The sequence below is a fragment of the Rousettus aegyptiacus genome, unplaced genomic scaffold (genome assembly GCF_014176215.1).
Source record: "Rousettus aegyptiacus isolate mRouAeg1 unplaced genomic scaffold, mRouAeg1.p scaffold_m13_p_13, whole genome shotgun sequence".
NCBI classification, from domain to species: domain Eukaryota; kingdom Metazoa; phylum Chordata; class Mammalia; order Chiroptera; family Pteropodidae; genus Rousettus; species Rousettus aegyptiacus.
Genome location: NW_023416288.1, coordinates 31,803,272 through 31,821,317, shown reverse-complemented (window position 1 = coordinate 31,821,317; position 18,046 = coordinate 31,803,272). Strand labels below are relative to the sequence as shown.

General features: G+C 39.0%; 1 protein-coding gene across 1 annotated transcript in view; it reads left to right on the top strand.

Moving 5' to 3' along the window:
• The window catches only part of RAPGEF5 (Rap guanine nucleotide exchange factor 5), a 201,137-nt gene that overhangs the window by 28,007 nt on the left and 155,084 nt on the right, over nucleotides 1-18,046 (top strand). Inside the window, exons 2-5 of the mRNA XM_016159524.2 lie at nucleotides 9,028-9,078; nucleotides 10,770-10,876; nucleotides 14,603-14,724; nucleotides 16,178-16,346. Coding sequence (XP_016015010.2) covers nucleotides 9,028-9,078; nucleotides 10,770-10,876; nucleotides 14,603-14,724; nucleotides 16,178-16,346 — 449 coding nt within the window. The remainder of the gene's footprint in view (nucleotides 1-9,027; nucleotides 9,079-10,769; nucleotides 10,877-14,602; nucleotides 14,725-16,177; nucleotides 16,347-18,046) is intronic.

Below are 18,046 nucleotides of genomic sequence, written 5' to 3'. Positions count from 1 at the left end.
AATTTTAACAGGAGATTTGAGCATATGAATACATTTAAACATAAACTGTACGAAAACTTAAATGTATGAGGAGAAAAGCATTCCAGGTAAGGAGAATACTGTGCAAGATTCGGATGTTTGAAACAACATGTTCTTGCACCAGCCAGTCCTTTTGTGTATTTGGCCCTTGACATCGGTTTTGTGTAGTCTAGACTTGTTTACATTGTGGTATAGACTGGAAGTTCCTAGTTTAAAAGGAGTTAGTAAAACTCATTGCTTCTTTTTTGTTTGTTTTAATCTTGGGAGCCCAAAGTTGTTTTGATCCATTTCTTGCTTTCATGTAACGTGTAAGTGAACATGGAAATGTGCATTAAACAGTTTTGGAGGAAATAATCTTAAATTGTGGTGAGAGATCATTTGGTTCAAAATGAAAATAAAATTGTATCAATTACTAGTTAAGCGCTAGAATATATTGCCAGAGAGATTATAGAGCACCTCCAGCTCTATAAAATTTGATAATGTAGACCAGGATTGGTAAACTTTTTCTGTAAAGGGTAAGATAGTGAATATTTTTGGCAGGGAAAGAGAGACCATTTGTAAACAAATGGGTACAGCTGTGTTCCAATAAAACTTTATGAAAAACAGGTGGCAGCTGGGTTTGGCAGTGGGCTGTAGTTACCCGACCCATTATCTAGGTTCCCACCTGACTCACGTGGTTTAGATGAAGGATATGGAAGGGGCCAGGTCACCTCAAAATGTTCTTTGCAGTGATACAGTTCTGAGGTTCTTTGCATGTCTTAGTTGAGTAATTGAGAAATAAAAGCTGGAACTAGTGACTAGAAGACTGTATTTTATCACCTTGTTTTGCAGCTTTCAAAAATATATGTACAGATTGACAAGAAGCATCTAGGAGACTAATTTTTTTCCAGAGCCAAAGCAGGCAAGACAGGTGGCTGTTCCAAGGTGTATTTCTTTTGCTCACTTCTGGAAAGAAAAGGAGAAATGGACATTTTTTCCTCTTGAAGACCCCACACAAAGTGACTTAATTGAAATGTCTTTCACTACAAAGGAATAATTGGCATTCAAGTGTATATTTAAGTTTTAAAACAAGCACATTAATTATTCAGTGTATAAAATATATAGCAGGTCCTCGAATAACATTGTTTCATTATAACATCGATAAGGAAAAGAATCAGTGTAAGGAAAAGAATCGATTCCTGGCCAGGGCCGCTGTCTGTGTGGAGTCTGCATGTTCTCCCCATGTCTGCGTGGGGTTTTCTCTGGGGACTCTCTTCCTCCCACGTCTGAAAGATATACGTGTGTGGTGAACTGGCATGTCTGGACTGTCCCAGTCTGACTTAATGCTGGTCCGCGTGTGTGAGTGGCCTGTCCAGGGTGGGCTCCCACTTCACACCTTGAGCTGCCAGCAGAGGCTCTGGCCTCTTGGGACCTTAAACTAGAATGAGCAGGTTAGGAAATCATTCTTTCCTTTTTATTCATCTTTCTTAAATGTATGTGTCGCTCCTCTGTTAGCCTGTGGTAAAACTGGTTTCTTTATATTTAGTTTCTCTTAAAGTCGCAGTTTCCAAGAACCTGTGGACAGCATTAAATGTGGCCTTACTGTACTCTTCGTAGATGCTCGTTCCATACCTGACCACTTAAGACAGTGGTAAATGAAAGGTAGATGGTAGCAGTGGCGTGTCAGAGGTGACAGTGGGTTTCATAGATTTTGAGGTGGCAACATCACACTTTACCGCTTGGCCTGAGAGTCCGGATCATTAGGCGGTGCTGGGAGCAGTGGTCAGCTACCTTCTACTGTAGAAGGTGCTAGATTCACAGGCATTCTAACTCCCTCTGGGGGTTTACAGGCTGGTCGAGGAGAGATGGCATACACATACACGTGGAGCCTGCTCGAGGCATTACATTTTCGTGGCAAATACAGACAAGTGTTAGAGCTTTGGGGGGAAGCGATAAATCGTGGGAGGCTCAGGGCTTGGGGTGGGCTTCATGCAGCATTTACATGGATTGAAGGAAGGGCAGGATGTGGCAATGTAAAGAGATGCGGGGAGCAGAGGTCATGGCAGGGGCAGGGGCAGGGGCAGGCCCACGGTTTGCATAGTAAAAATCAGACGACATGCTTGGCTAGAGCAGAGACTGCACGGGGGAGCAGGGCAGCGGGGCTTATGTGGACCCCGAGGGCACTGACCTCTCCAGCGAAGTCTTAGAACAGAGTTGTGAGCGCTGAGGAAAAGTAAACTGTGTTCGTTTTTAAATAATTACTTTATTTCTTAAAAACAAAGTGATAGGTAAGGACATGTCTTAGGAAGATGAATGTGATTCATGTGAAGATGCTAGAGGTCAGAGTGGGCAGGGAGCAAGTAGGGTCGTCCTGTTTCGTAGCCTAAGCTGATAACATGCGGAGGGCAGTGCAGCTTTTGCCAAGGAAATAGATGCTATCTTTTGCAATAATGCTTGAGTGTTGTTTTTTTTTTTTTTAAAAGACTTTATTTGTGGGGAGGAAGGAGGCCGTTCCTTTTCTGTGTAACTTATTTTAAAATACTTTCATACTTAAAAGTTGCATAAATAGCACAGAGAGTTCCCGTGTAACTATCACCCAGCTTCCCCAAATGTTAGCATTTTACATAGCCACCGTACACTTGTCAAAACCAGCATCAGCACTCAATTAACTCGAATATTGACCTCATTCCAATTTACCAGTTGTCCTACTACGTTCCTCTCTTAGTCCAGCATCACACATTGCCTTTCATTGTCAGGTTCCTGTGGTCTCCTCCAGTCTGGGGTATTTTTTTTTTTTTTTTTTTTTTTGGTCTTCCATAACCTTAACAATTTTTGCAGAGTAAGGCTAGTTATAGTGCAGAATGTCCTTCAGTTTGAAGTCATCTGATGTTTTCACGTAAAAGTGACTTTCTCAGTGTATCATATCAGCAGGTACATGATGTCAACATGTCTCAAGATTCGTGATAACTGTGATCACTGTGCTAAGGTGGTGTCTGCTCATCACCACTGGAAAGTTAGTTTTGTTTTTGTTTTTTTCCTCTCTCTTCTCTGTACTCAGTAATATCTTACGGGGGGACACGTCGACATTTCACAAATATCCTATATCTCATTATACTTTTGTCCCCTGATTTCGGCATCCACTAACGTTTCTTGTCTGTAACATTTAGTAATGTGGTGTTTGCCTAAGAGTGATTTTCTGTTTTCATCTTTTTATTGCATTAGGTAATTAGAATTATTCTTTAAGAAAGAGTCACCCCCTTCCACCAAATGTTTATTTAGTTATTCATATCTATATATACTCATGGATATTTATTCGATGAATATAATATAATGCTTAAATTATTTTACTGCTCAAATTGTCCCAAATATAGCCAGTCGGAGCTTCTTCATGTTGGCTGCTGTGGAAACAGTTCTTCTTGGAGTCCAGGTGTGACTGGTGGGTTGATATTGATAAAGTCAGGAATTCAGTGAAATGTGGTGGTAAACTAGCTGGTTAATTTGACTATTGTTCCAAATCTTTAGTGACTTGATTCCTAAAATTTAAAGGCTTTTCTGTGATTACATTAACCAAGGAAGCTCACCCCATTAGGCAATAAAAAAATATTCTCTTGTTTGTAAACACAGTGAAAAGAAAGATATTTTCCCAAGGACTGCATACAATCAAGTCATTGACACTTTGGGTTTGTTTCTGTTGTACCTGTTGCATATATTTTCCCAGAAGCTGCTGGTTTTGCTGATTTATGTTCCCAGGCAGGTGAGATTGTGAAATATTTATAAGTATTCCTAGAACCCACTTTGATTTTCTACTGAAGCTTTTAAGTGGGGCAAACATGTTTACACTAGAAGAGAGTCCTTTAATAATGGGAAGTGAAAATTAAGTTTAGCACTGTGGATCCCCTTAAAAGGGTATGTTCTTTCAGAAAGTATGTAGGTGCTATGCTGCTCTGCAAACATGAAGGTACCTTGGCTTAGGGCTATGTCTGGGCTGGGGTAGGTAGAAAGCACATACCACATGAACAGGTGCAGGGTGGGATTTACTGAAACACTGGCTCTTTGTTCTACGGCAGCCAGACTTAGAAGCTCAGCCACAGAGCCCAGTGCTGCTGGTCAGATGACTTACTCCTCCCCTGTGTCATGAACTCAGCCAAGAGGGTGAGGGAGGAGATGTTTGAGGAGTGCTCCAAGCCTTATAGATAAAACTAAATGATGAGAGGTTCCGATTGTCAGTTTCCACCCCTGATTTTTACAGTTTTTCTTGAACCTGGGTGCATATATGGGGCCATAATTAAAGATAGGCGTAGGTTGCAAACTTGGATACATTTTTTAACCTCCGTAAGTCTAGTTTTGTCATCTGCAAAAAGGGAAACCTCACAGGTTTTCAAGGATTGAGTGATATGTTGCATGTAAAATACTTAGTAGAATCTCTAGGCTATACTCGAAACTTATTTATTGTTTAGTAATATGTAGCATGTTACAGGAGAGTGGTGGCTTTGGAATCAATGAATTTCGTTTCAGTCCTGGCTCTAACTCTCCAGCTCTGGGACCGTAAGTAAATTGCTTAATGTTTCTGACCCTTAGGCCTCTTGTCTGTAAAAATATGAATAGGTGGGTGTAGTGACTGATACGGGAAAGTGCTGAAGACAAAGCGCTCAGTAAGCATTTCTGTCACCTTCCCTGTCATTCTATTTTCTTAGCACATCATAGAGCAGTAGAAAAATGTAATTTTAAGAACATTGTGGACTCTGGCGTGGCCAGGCCATGCTGAGAAGCTGTTATTACAAATGGCCTTCTAGCTGTGACTGACTGTTGGGAGCTCACTCCTTGGAGCCCAGGCGAGTGGTGTGGGCCTGAATCGTGACCACAGCTTGCTGAGAGTCGTGGTGAACTGCCCTGGCCTTCTGTTGCTGTCATTGGCTTCTGTCTCCAGTTTGCATTATGCTTACCTTGTGATGACCATGTAATTCTCGAGCCAGTGTACTGGAATTCTGTACTTTTAACCTTGATCAAGCTTCGATTAGGACATGAATGTGTCCTGGGGCTTAAAAAAGACCTGCAGTCTTACAACTATACTATACTTTATTGTTCTAGTCCATAATCGCTTTCTTTTTTTAATGTTTAATTTTTCTATTAGAGTTGACATTCAGTATTATTTTATATTAGTTTCAAGTGTACAGCGTAGCAGTTAGACATTTATATAATTTACGAAGTGATTCCCTGGTTAGTCTAGTACTCACCTGGCACTACATAGAGTTCTTACAGTATTATTGACTATATTCCCTCTGCTGTACTTCACATCCCCATAATCTCTTAACATATCTGCCCTCCAGTTACTTAGGGAGCTTTTTGTTTTCCCAGGACTATAAGAAATCTAAGTATACTTATTCTACTTTAACATCTTCATATTCTACTCGGTCACCAGAATGGGAAAAGGACATAAATTTGTGTTATGAACTGAATTCTCAAGTTATTGATAAATTTGGTGAGTTTTATTGGTTCCTGTTGTAATAGAACAAGTCATACTTCTGTGGCGATTAAAGTGATTCAGCCTTTCTCCTTTCGTTTCTTTCTTCCCGTGGTAGACCAAGCACTAACTCAATCCAAGGCGAGTATTAAGGCACATCCTTTAAGAGCCGATAAAAAAATGTGCCGTCAGTGTATCATACAGTTTAGCAAGACAGTGACTCTGGCATGAGTCCCATGCTTGGTTCAGATCCAGCTTCATTCACTATTATAGTTTAACTTTAGTGGACACCTCGCTGAAAGAAACGAGGGTGATATCTGATTGCTGACCAATGATCCTTTTGAGTTATGCTGTTGTTTTTTCTGGAAGTTCATTTGTGAATATTAAAGAGTCGCAATTTTCTAATACATGTTTAAAATATGAGGTTCGCCCGGGGTTATTTAGGGAATCATTTTTCATGGTTTATTAAAATGGAAAGGAGAAGAGATAAATTTGAATTAAAATCTAATTTTATTTATATTGTTACCAGGCTTCTCTCTATGGTGTGTATGTATATATATGTTTTCCATGAAAGAATCATTTCACCTAACTTAAGTAATTCTAGTAATTAAGTAAAGGGAGGGAAAAAGAATCATTATCTCTTCTGGGTGTTGTATTTAGGAGGGTATGATGGTGGCAGCCGTTTAAAAGAGGATACCCTATATCACATGGGCCAGCCATTCAAGGCTATAAATTGTTGAGAAAGCGACGTCAAGAAAGAGAATTCATGGGTTTAAAGTGTTCTTTACATCCTATGTCTTCCGGTAAATGGATTCCTAAGTAATGGATGGAAACTTGTTCATATGGATGTCTCTGGAAGCTCCCACACTGCCTGGCAAAGAACTCAGTAGGTGCTTCATGGATGTGAAGTGAATGGAAGTGATTAGATGAAGCCCTGGAATGCTGAGAAAGAAAACTGAGGGAAAGGATCCTGCAGTGGAGAGGGGTGCATTTTCAAGGGTGTTAGCCCTTCAGGTAAATCCTGGGAGAGGAATTCATGAGGTGACTTAGAGCAGTGTTTCTTAGATTCATATAATTTGGCCCATGCTATTCCCTTTATAAAATTATGCAACAATCCTTTCCTGTTAAAAATGAGGTAATGGATGGGCTCTTCCTCCATGGTCTTTTTTTCTTTCGGTCTTTGACACTTGGCTGTTTTTGCCACAACTAACAGAGCAGCCTTTGAAAAAAGTACAGAGTTATGGTAGATATTTTAAGTTTGACAAGTCAGTGCTTCTCGGAGTTCTGCAGAGAGCTCAATGGCTTCCCCGAGCTCAACTGAGTTTGAGGGCTGCTGTGCTCCAGTATTAGTGAAACAAAGCTCCCCCGGGCCCACTTAAGGGAGGGCTTCACAGGAGTTTCTGACAGCAGATCAAGGTATGTGTCCTGTACAAGGCAGTTTCTTGTTCTGTTGCTCTTGTCGATTCCCTGCGGGCTAGTAGCTTATCTAACACTGTTATCTAGTCAGCGTGGAAGAATCCCATTGCTTTATTTACTTGCCTTACCCATTTTTTCAAAGAAGCCATCCATGGGGAAGGTTTCTGTGAAGTGGAATTGTGTGAGTATAAAACCAGGGATGGCATAGCCAGATTTAGGTTGGCAGCAGAGAGAAAGGAAGTGGTTCTTTTGTGAAAGTGCCCCTGCCTAGTTCTTTAGAACTTGTTTCTACCTGAACGCTTTTTTCTTAACTAGATCATAGGAAGTTATTTACTTTTCTGAGCTGATTCGGGTCATTAGATGAGTAATAGGTTGTCAGTTCTGGCCTGCCATATTGATTTTTAAAAGTCTCTCTGAGCGGAAGAAATCACTTATCATGATTCATCTTCAAATTATAAATCTGGTGGATATGCAAATTTTAAATTGTTCAGTATTTCAGTAAGTGAATACAATACCTGGGCTCAGATGACAGAAGGCCTAGGAAAAGCCAACTGGGAGTGTGCATAGACTAGACTAGAAGGGGTAGGTGGATGTTTTATGTAACACAGGGTAATTTAAAATGGCCTGTCTCATAAATTTCATTTTCTTCGAAGCTGTTGCAAATCTTTAGCAGAGTGTACTGATTGGCATTTTGGGGGTAAAGAGTCTATACATTTATTTTACTTTAATTAGAATATAAGTAGTGTGGAAGACGTATGGAGTGGGAAAGAGGCAGAATGGGAATTCTATCTTAGATTAAATTTGGTAGAAGGTTCAGATGCTGGAAGGTGATGATTGGCAGGGTATGTTTTATACGTTTAGCAAGTTCTAGGAAGTAGAGGTGGCAGACTAAAAACTATGGGATCCGAAAAGACAGCAAGCCTTAGAATAGAGGTGTAAAGAGCTTTTAAAACATGGGTTGAAAGCTCAGTAAGTGTTAGTTCCTCTGTTCTTTTTCCTATACCACAATGGGAAATGACAGTCATTTTCTATTGTGCTTAAGCATATGTGGGTGATGGTGCTGCTAACTGGATTGTTAGTTAGGAAAAATTAGCTCGTACATTACTAAGTTGATATAGAGATATAAATAATCTACAAATAAGTAATAGAAAAATAAACATTTTTTGTGAGAGGTGGTGTGCTAGATGCCGTGAAAGCAAAGCCGCACAGGCTGCCAGCACTCCCTGCAGGAGCTTATGGATTAGTTGGAGCAGATACACTCACAGCAAGACAGCCAACAATGCAGAGCACCTAGGAGTTGCTACATGAATAGTCAAAAGGAAAAAAGAAAGAAAGAAAGAAAGAAAGAGCTCCAAAGACAGACAAACCCTGGTGGACTGGGGTGATCAGAGGAGCTTCAGCCAGGAGGGGATCGCACAGATCTGAACTTCAAAGACTGATGGGATTCAAGGCAGTGTCAGGGGAGACCGGAGAGCTTGCTAACGTGGAGGATGGCGTGAGTGGAGGCAGGGTGTGAGTGGCAGGTACTTCTGATGAGTACATCTTGATAGATCAAAGAAGCCAAGTAGGGAGGTGGAAAGGGAATACTAGAAACCAGTTGGGGGCAGACTGTGGTAGGCCCAGAGGGCAGGCCGGGGGTCTGGATTGATGCACGTAAGCAGTAAGATACCCACTGTAAGTCCAGGGGTCGGTTTAGAGACATGTGTTTAGTTGAGGTTTGCAGGAAGGCCTGAGAGGGCTTGACTAGAGGGCAGGGAAATTCGTGGAGAAACCGAGGCAACAGTTCAGGTGCATAGAGATAAAAGCCTGAGTTAGACGGGTAAAAGCGGAAGTGAAAAGGAAAAGAGAAATGCAATTCAAATCATATTGAGAGTAAAGCGACAAGCACAAAAACATCCCTGTCTTTTTACAGTTGTGCTGTCTAGATTGGGGGCTATTCAAATAGCATGTCCTGTCCTCCTGGCGTGAATGTCGGCCAGATACACTGAATGAGAATAAAGACGTCAATTGAGTGCTGCGGCCCGTGACTTGAGATTTAAGCTCATCGATTAGCAGGGACCACTGCCGGGCCTGCCACTGTCGCACATATTGTGCCCTTGTGGTATAAAGGTTTCTCTTTGGTTCTAATTTTTCCCTTTTTTCTTTTAAAATAGACTCTGTCGAGAAGAATTTCCAATCCATACCTCGAACATACTTCTTCTCAGGTATGATTCTTTTCTCTCTCACTGTATTTTACGAAACAGAAATTCAGAGATCCTGATGTAGAATTCTCTAGTTACAGCTGCCCCCTTTGCTCCTGGTCATGCCCTGTCTTTCACCTGCAGATGACGCAGCCGAAGAAGGTATTTGAGATGTCCCAATAATCGTGTCCTAGTTCAAGATGTTTTACTACAAAGGAACAAAGTTTTTTTTCCCCTATCTTCCAAGTCCTTTAGAATGCATTATCAATATAGCAGAGTTAATTTATAATATAAATATTTTCAATGTTCTGTATTAATAGAAACACTGTATTTTTAAAATAGTGGATATTTTACACTGAAAACTGGATTATTTATATTTATAGTTCTCTAATAGTAGAATATCGCTGTGCGAGGATGCCTTTATTGTGTTGTGTTAAAGAATCAGTCAATAAGGAGCTGCAATTTTTAACATAACCGGAGACCATGAGCTTTGTGAGGGCAGGGACCTTTTGGCCTTGTTCCATTATTGTATCTCCAGCATCTAGAATGAAGCCCGATAGCTGCTTATTAACTGTTTTTTGAATGACTGAGTGATTGACCATTGGTACTATGTCAAGATTGGTCAAGTGTCAACTGACTTGTAGCTCTTTTATGGTAATAGTTTCTGTCATTTGACTTGTAGAATTTTTTTTTTTTTTTTTTTTTTTTTTAGTTTTAACATGTTAAAAATAAGTCATTTTCCACACCCTTCTCAGTTTCTCATTAGTTTAGGAGGTGATAATAGGAAAATTGAAGAAGTTTAAAGATGGGGTTAAATTATTCCCTGTCAAGTCTTAATATATCACTGGTTTGTTTGCTTCGAGAGAAGGTATATATTGTGTAGGGGCAAAATTTTATAGGCGCAAAAAGAGTTCAGAAAGAAACAGGTAAATAGGTGTCAGCACATACACCCAGTATATATTAATTTTCCTGAGCATTTACTTATGGAGACAGGTCGTTTTCATTGAGCCTTCTTTGTGAAGCCGCACTGCACTCCATAGGGAGGCGCCAAGTGTGGAGAAAAGAGATAATATAAAAGTGGGGCGCAGTCCTCTCTGGGTCTAAGGAATGTCCTTCTCCATCCTCCAAGAATCAGACACTCATCTAGGCAAATTAGAAGATCGAAAAGAAGTTAAATGAAATTTTATCTGCTAGATGGAATTGCGAAGTAGATGAACCCGGGATTCTTGGAATTAACTATGAGCTCTGCATTCGAGTGAAGCTTAGAAGCCAGGCAGATAGCGAGCAGCCTGCTGTCAAATCGTGCCATGGTGCAAGGTGCTCACTAGATAGGAAAATACTGTTTTCCCGCCTTCTAAGGCCTTTACATGGATGCATTATCAATATGGCAGAGTTCATGTATAATAAAAATATTCTTTAATTTGTTGTATTGATAGAAACATTGCATTTTAAAAAACTGGATATTTTACCCTAAAAATTCTGTGTAGAAAGAAATTATTTATAATTATAGTTAAAGCAGTTTAGCATGTGGAAAATAGCTCAATAGCATAAATGAACCAGTAGCAAAATTATAATACAGTAAGTAGTTGTAGTTTTGTAGCGACATTAAGTGTCTTAAACTTAGGGATTTGGTCATGGTTTTTTACATATAGTATGTTCACAGATTGTCACATTATTGTTCCAAACATACAGTGATTGTTCGTCTTTTCCACTAGATTTACGGAGAGAATTCTTCTTGTGCAGGAAGAGCACTTAGGAATATCATTATTGTTCAGGCAGCTGACCTGATAAAGGACAGAGTGAACCTCAAGGGATTTTACAGGTAACACAGTTTTGTAACACCTTGTCAGAATTTCTCCTTGTGAAAAAAAAAATGTGTCAAAATTGTGACCTTGATCACAGAGAGGTAGGCTGTATCAGGACAAGAGTAGGAGGGATCGGTCAGTTTGTTTGAAGTGTCTGCTTGGGATACTGGTGGTAACCTATCCCTTCTTTAAACTTAGCCGAGTGTTTGTTGCTAGCTGGACTCCTGGTTCTGAAGTTAGAGTCTGGAATCCCCAGCCGCACATGTGGATGGGTTCCTGAGAGTCTTTGCTTTCTCCAAGATGGAATATTTTATAGTAATTTTATTGGGCATGGACTCCCATAAATGCAGGTCCTCAATAAGAGAGGACTCTCTGTATGTAGGTCCATGGACTGAGAGAACTGCTGCTCCACTCGCCAGGTGAGAGTGAGCATCCTCCTTGGGCGCTGCAAAGAGGGGGAGGGACAGATTGGCATAGGGATGGCATTTTTCTGCATTGGCCAGTGAATAAGGGCAGAGTTATTACAGTAAATGGTGTATTAATGGCCAGTTTTAAAGTACAGTTGGACCAAGATAGCCGAGACTAAGAAAGTTTGGAGCAGATATTTTCACTTTCTGGAGCAGTTTAAAAAAAAAAAACAAAAGTAAATTTTTACCTTATTTTTTTTCACCTTTTTATTTTTATTTTAAGTAAAGACATTAAACCATATCAAACAATACCAAAACTACAAAAATAAAACAAGAATTAAAAAAATATTATCATTTATTGCCTTTATTCTTTCTTATAGAAACGAGATTGTTATTCCATAAAGAATAATAGGATGGGTACTCATAATAAGGGACAGCAAAATAAAATGGGAAAGATGCCCAGAATAAAGGACGTTTCTTTAAGTTAACTAAATTTAGACACATCTGATTTTTCTCCCCTTTTTTAAAAACTAAAACTGTATAAGTCTTTGGGTTTAGATGTGAGCAGCTCATGGGATTCGCTTTAGCTACTGCAGAAAGCTGCATGTAACATCTGTTGTTGTTCTCAGCTTCGTTTCTTTATGTGATCTCTACGGATATAGATTGAAAAAAGATTTGGAGATGTACATTAATCAGGTTCATGGAAAAGGGCCATCCGTCCAAGTCTGAACATTCTTAGAGTTTAATGGGAATAGAATGGGGAGAAAGCATGTGTTTTGCTATTTCAGGTTCCCAAAAGTGGGGCCAGAAACTCCTTTCTTTTATAGTCTAAAGGCTGATTAATATTCTGGGCTTAAAAAACAAAGAGCTGAGATGATGGCCTAGGACAGGTTATTTTCATATGTCTGGTAGTAAATTGAGGTAAAGTGTTCCCCATGTACCAGATGAGAATTACTTTCAAAACTGGTCTCTGATTATCATCACCCCATTGGTACTTGAGATTAGGATTCTGGCTGCACTACCATGAATTAATTGCTAAAAATGTAACCAGAGACAGAAGGAAGCCAAAAGATAGCAAATGTTCAACTCCAGAGACTGGTAAAGTCAATGCTTTATTATGGCAATCACATCGACCTTGTAGTTAATCACCCTCCCTATCCATGTTCCTACCTAGCATTGCAACTGTAGTTACATCTACGTGTACTTGGAACAGTTTCTGGATTCGGTACAAGACTGAAAATATTCTGGGAGTAAGAACTGGTGCCGGTATTCAGATTGCTCCCTTCCAACTCTCTCTGTTTTCTTCCTCACTGCTCTCCCCTAAATCCTATTTTTACTGGATTGCAGTGGGCCTGCCCAGAAGTCAGGCGAGTGTGAGTGAAATGCAGAGGCAGCTCACCTCATTATTCGCGAATGCTTTCATGGCAGCACTGCATTTTAGCATATTGACTCAGCCCTGCCCCTCCAAACTAAATGAACCCTTGGCAATGACAAGGTAGAGTTGGGGGTTGGGGCTTTGTGGTGACCAGCGTCACCTGGGAGGCAGTTAGAAATGAGAACTCTCAGACCCCAGCCCAGCCATACCGCCTCAGAATTCACGTTAACAAGATCCCCCAGTGACACCTAAACATGATTTTACGAAGGCGCGGTCTAAGAAATCCCTTCCCCGTCACGTGTGGACAGACATACACATGCGATCTGTCGAGCCACTGTTTGCAACTTGGTTGGTTTAGTTTGTTCAGGAAACATTTCGTTGTGTCCTTTCATATCCCAGGTCATGTCAGACCTAGAGTAGGCTGAGGAGCTGTAATGTTTTGAGAATAAGGATTAAAAACAACAGTGTTGAATAAATGTGATAAAAGTGCTCCCAGCAATTAGCTTGAAGATGCTGGCTAATTGGCAGAGGTGTTGAGAAATTAATTAACACTTTGAGCCTTTAATATGAAAGGTGTCCTATAGAATTAGAAGTTAATATTGGTCTAATTGCTTGTTTTGTTGCGATCTGTTTTCTCATTTGTTTAAAAAAAAAAATTTGACTGTTAATCTTTGTAATGTCTTAATGCTAACCTGCAATTAAACATGTCTGTTATTGCCTTAATTGCCTTAGAGTATCTTACAAATAGTGACACTGTACCAAAAAAGGTGATGCTTTATAGAATAGTTGACCAAATATCTCAGCATGAAAGCTTACTACCTTATATGTTCTATACCCTAGAGAATGTAGCACCTCAGTTCATATTGTCGGTTACTGCGTGATTTCTAAGTATTTGCGCCCATACCAATCACAAGAGATAGGCAATATTTTCCTATTTCGGGAATACAAATAAAGTTCACATCTTTTAGTCATTAAATACCAAAAATAGAATAAATATAGCCATTTACATGATATATCTTTAAAAAATATTTGGTGACAATTTCTCATGAGGGAGAGTGGGATTCAATGAAATTTCTGCAAATGAAAAACCATATTTCAAAATTTTTTTCTTTTTCTAGTTTTTCATCAGAGGCTTATAAAGATGGAAACATAGGTGCAAGAATACTGCTTGTAAAACTCAGATTAGGGCATTCATTGAATATAGTTCTGTATTTTAAGATAGATTGCAGAGAATATTGTGTATATATGTGTGTATAGTTAGTGGAATCCATCACAAACATCTGGGTTTATGAGTTTTTATGATCTAGATTGCTTAGCTCAATTGCTTAGATTATATTTAAAAGATTAACAGTCAATTTTATTGTTTTTTGAGACATTTTTGGGTTTAATCTCTGAAGAGTAGCAAACAAAACTCTACACTTCTCACTGTAGTCCCAACTTCATCTGACCTTCTTGGAATTATTTTGTTTCAAAGAGATTAGATAGAAATCCATAAATGGATGAACCAAAGTTCGAGGTACTTGTCTTACCAAGGCAAAAGCATTATCTTTATTTAAAGAACTACTAAATTTATTCCTTCATTTATTCAAACATGTATTTTGAGAGCTTACTATGTATCCGGTCTGTCCTACTTGTTGAGGTTTAATAGTGAATTATACATAGTCCTTGCTCTCCTGAAAATTATCCTTAAGTGACAAAAACAGATATTATTTTTTCAGAAAGATGTATAATTACAAAATGTTAGGTGATTTGAAGAAAAAATATGAGGATGCATTTCTAAGTTTCTCTAAGGAAGTGACATTTGAGCTGAAATCTGAAAGATGAATAAGGAGTACATGTTGTTTATTCTTGAGTCACTCGTTTCAAAAAGCAAGCACAGGAAAGAGATGGTATTAAATATCAATTTTTTTGGCAAATGAGTAGCAACAATGTCTTATGCGAATGGCTTTGTTTTTGTCCAGGAGAAGCTGTGTTGGGTCAGAACTGGTAGACTGGCTTCTGGAACACTGTCCTTTTGTCCAGTGCAGATCAATGGCCATAGGGGTCTGGCAGATCCTACTGGATATGGGAATTATGTCATCAGGTTAGTAGTACATGTTTTGAAGGCACAGAATCATTATGAAGCTACCAGACTGAAATACAGTTGATTTTCTAGAGGATGTTACAATCTGGATGGAAATTGTTTTTGCAGGTAAATATTTGTAGTCTCTCTTATTTTATAACTAAAAGTGACAGGTTGTTATTTGATTATTACTTCTCTTACACCTTTTGTAAAAATAATTAAGGTAGCTGCTGACTCATAGGCATGTACCTATAAGAGTCTTTTCCTTACCTCCTCCTGTCTCTACTCAAAAGGCTGCTCACATTTTTTTTTTAACCAGTGACATATTTAGATGCCCTAAATATGTGATTTATCTTACTATACTTAAAATAATCATCATAAACCATTAGTGGAATGCGTATGCTATCTTGATTGACTAATCTCATGAACAGTTAGAGATATGATCTATGAAAATTGGCTGTTTAAACAGAACACAAAATTGATGTTAACTAGAAACTAAAGTAAATGGTGGGTATCTTTTTCCTTTGTTGAACCCGGGGAATTGAAAAATTAGATGTCAGAGCAATCTGGATTCTTCATTAAGCCCTGTCACACAGGTGCTGGCTGGTCACTATGAAGCCCTTTTTTTTCTATAGGTAATATGTACTGGGGGCCAGAGAACATTGTGAGGTTCTGGAAGGCATAAGGCATAGCCTAAGTCCCATTGTGAATGAGTGGTGCAGATGGGGATGTGGGTATAATCTTAGTTAGTTAACAGTACCTGCCACCTGATATTCTTATTTACAAAATCAATTAGCTGCCTTTGAAGAATGTTATCAGCTTGCTTGTGCAGTTAAACAAAACATTGTGTTAATGTTTTCTGGATAAGTCTTCTTGATGCCTTTAAAACGACGTTCCCCAGCCTTGGTAGTGTTGAGATTTTGGGCTGGGTAATTCTTCATTGTAGGGGGCGGTCTTGTACATTATAGAATGTGTAGCTCTTTCTTCTACCCACCAGATGCCAGTAGCACCCCCTAGCTGTGACAACCAAAAGTATCTCTAGACATTGCCAAATGTTCCCCCAGGGGTCACAGTCTCCCTGGTTGAGAACCACCGATCTAACGCTTGCCATCTTTGTGTATTTGAGTGCCACTAAAATAATTAAATGTATTAGTTTGCTTTGAGCCACTAAAAAAATTTCTCCTCACTGTCTTTGAATTGATATAGATTTCACTTGTCCCTAAAGCAGAAAAAATGATAAAATATACGTGAATATGCTAGCCAAAACTTCAAGGAGTAAAAATAGATTGGTCATTAAATCCTTTTTAATCAGTTGGATTGTGAACATGAATGGATTTAGAATGTATAAAGAGTCCTACCCATGGTTTCACCCTAATAATGAGTAGGGCTTTCGATTTAATATTTGGTTTATGACTCTCTAAGTAAATGCTTTAAAAAACTAAGCCACACTTTTTTGTTTGTTTGTTTCTGACAGTGGACCAGCATTTATACTTTCAAGATACCTATGTTTTCTATCAGTTTTCATCTGATGAATGTAGTTATTTGTACTGCGAATTTGAAAGAGAAGAAGAATGGCAAAATGGCGTCAAACTTTTACTGCAGCTTGTGCCTCTCATTCCCACTAGAGCTGGCATCTGTGACCTGTAAGTAGATACTATTTTGTTCTGTTGCTAAATTATTCTCACTTAGAGAACGTTTACTATGTCTAATGTTTACTGTTCTTTAAGATTACCATCTCCTTCAAAAGCTAGTTGTTGTATTCCCATTTCTTGGATGCAAGTTCAGAAAGCTCGAATAAAGTGCTGAAAATTAAATCAGCTAATAAATGACCGAACCGGTATTCAAATCTACGCAGTCTGCGCCTCGCCAGCTGCACCACGCCACACCATGCTGCTTCTAATTTAATCATCTCTATAGGAATAGATGATCCAAATTAGGAATCAACATAATTTGGCTTAAGTTGGAAATAAAATAATAATTCACGTCTTATCTACTATCCAAGTCGTGACTTTCCTAAGAAAGAACGCAGTAGACATTTCTGAAAATAATCTAGAAGCAACATTTGGCAAATTAAAGCACATGAGTCATTATCACATGAAGATACTGAATCACTATATGATTAAAATGAATTAAAATTAACTCATTGGAGAAGGTTTGGGAACAGGACTTGTCATGCTATGGAAATTCTGACATGCCTTTGTTTATCCACAGCGTTAATGACAACCTTAATTCATTATAGTGAATTGCAGATTTAAAATTTCAGTTAATAACCTTTCCATATTCAGTTAATAACTTTTACATATTCAGTTTTCGGAATACATTCCGGAGCTGTTGACTTGTTCAGTTCTGTGAGATTAGCAGGGCAAATGACATTATCCTCATCTCATGGGTAAGAAAGTAAGTTCAGGGAGAAATACCTACAGCTATAACAAAGAAAAATTACTCTTGTTGAAAAAAAATGACAATTAATGCTGAACAGTTAATGCAGGCTTTTATAAAAATAAGTGTTAGAATACTAATGAGACACTCTCCTAATAGAAAGGTTGCTTGTAGAGAATATGTTTTGTGTTAAGATCTATGCTAAATGCTTCATGTTCATTATTTCATCTTCAGATGAATTCTACAAGACGGTTACTACTATTATTTCTATTTTGTAAATTGAGAAATCAGGTAATCTGTCCAGGATGACACAGTGGTGAGTGGAGTGTTTAGGGTTTGCATGTGTGTCTAACTGGTTGTAACACCCACGCTTTTAACACATGCTCCCTAGGAGTTATGGGGGTCATTCTAGTTTCCCTTGCTGAGATGTTATAAACAGAAGCTATAAACATGTTAGAGTGACTCTGGAATGGTTATGAATTCACCACGACTGTTTACAGAGGACCTGGCAATGATAAAGCAAAATTCAAATATAATTCAGCACTCAATTGTCTAAGTACAGAAAATATGCTTTTAATATAGGTCAGAAGTTTTAATAAACTCGAACAAGTTAAAGGTGGCCATCACTAGCTTCGACTCTGGCATTCTCTAGCAGCTCTTACCCATTTCCTGTCCTGAACGCAGGATGGGAGTGTGTGCAGCCCCGTGGGCACACACAGACTCACGGCGGCAGAAGGGCACTGAAGCCAGCTTGCCGGCAGGCCTCCATGCGTTAGCAACACTCCCTTCTGCCTGGTTAGGGGCAGATTGGAATGCCAGTGAGCGAGGTCACCTGTCTATAGGAAAACCCCAAGTCTCCTCTCAGTTCTGAACATGGAAATGTTGTAAAAATCCAGGTCTTAATATTCATTCCAGATTACTTACAGTCTTTTGTCAGAGTGATCACTGAACACAAATGTTATTC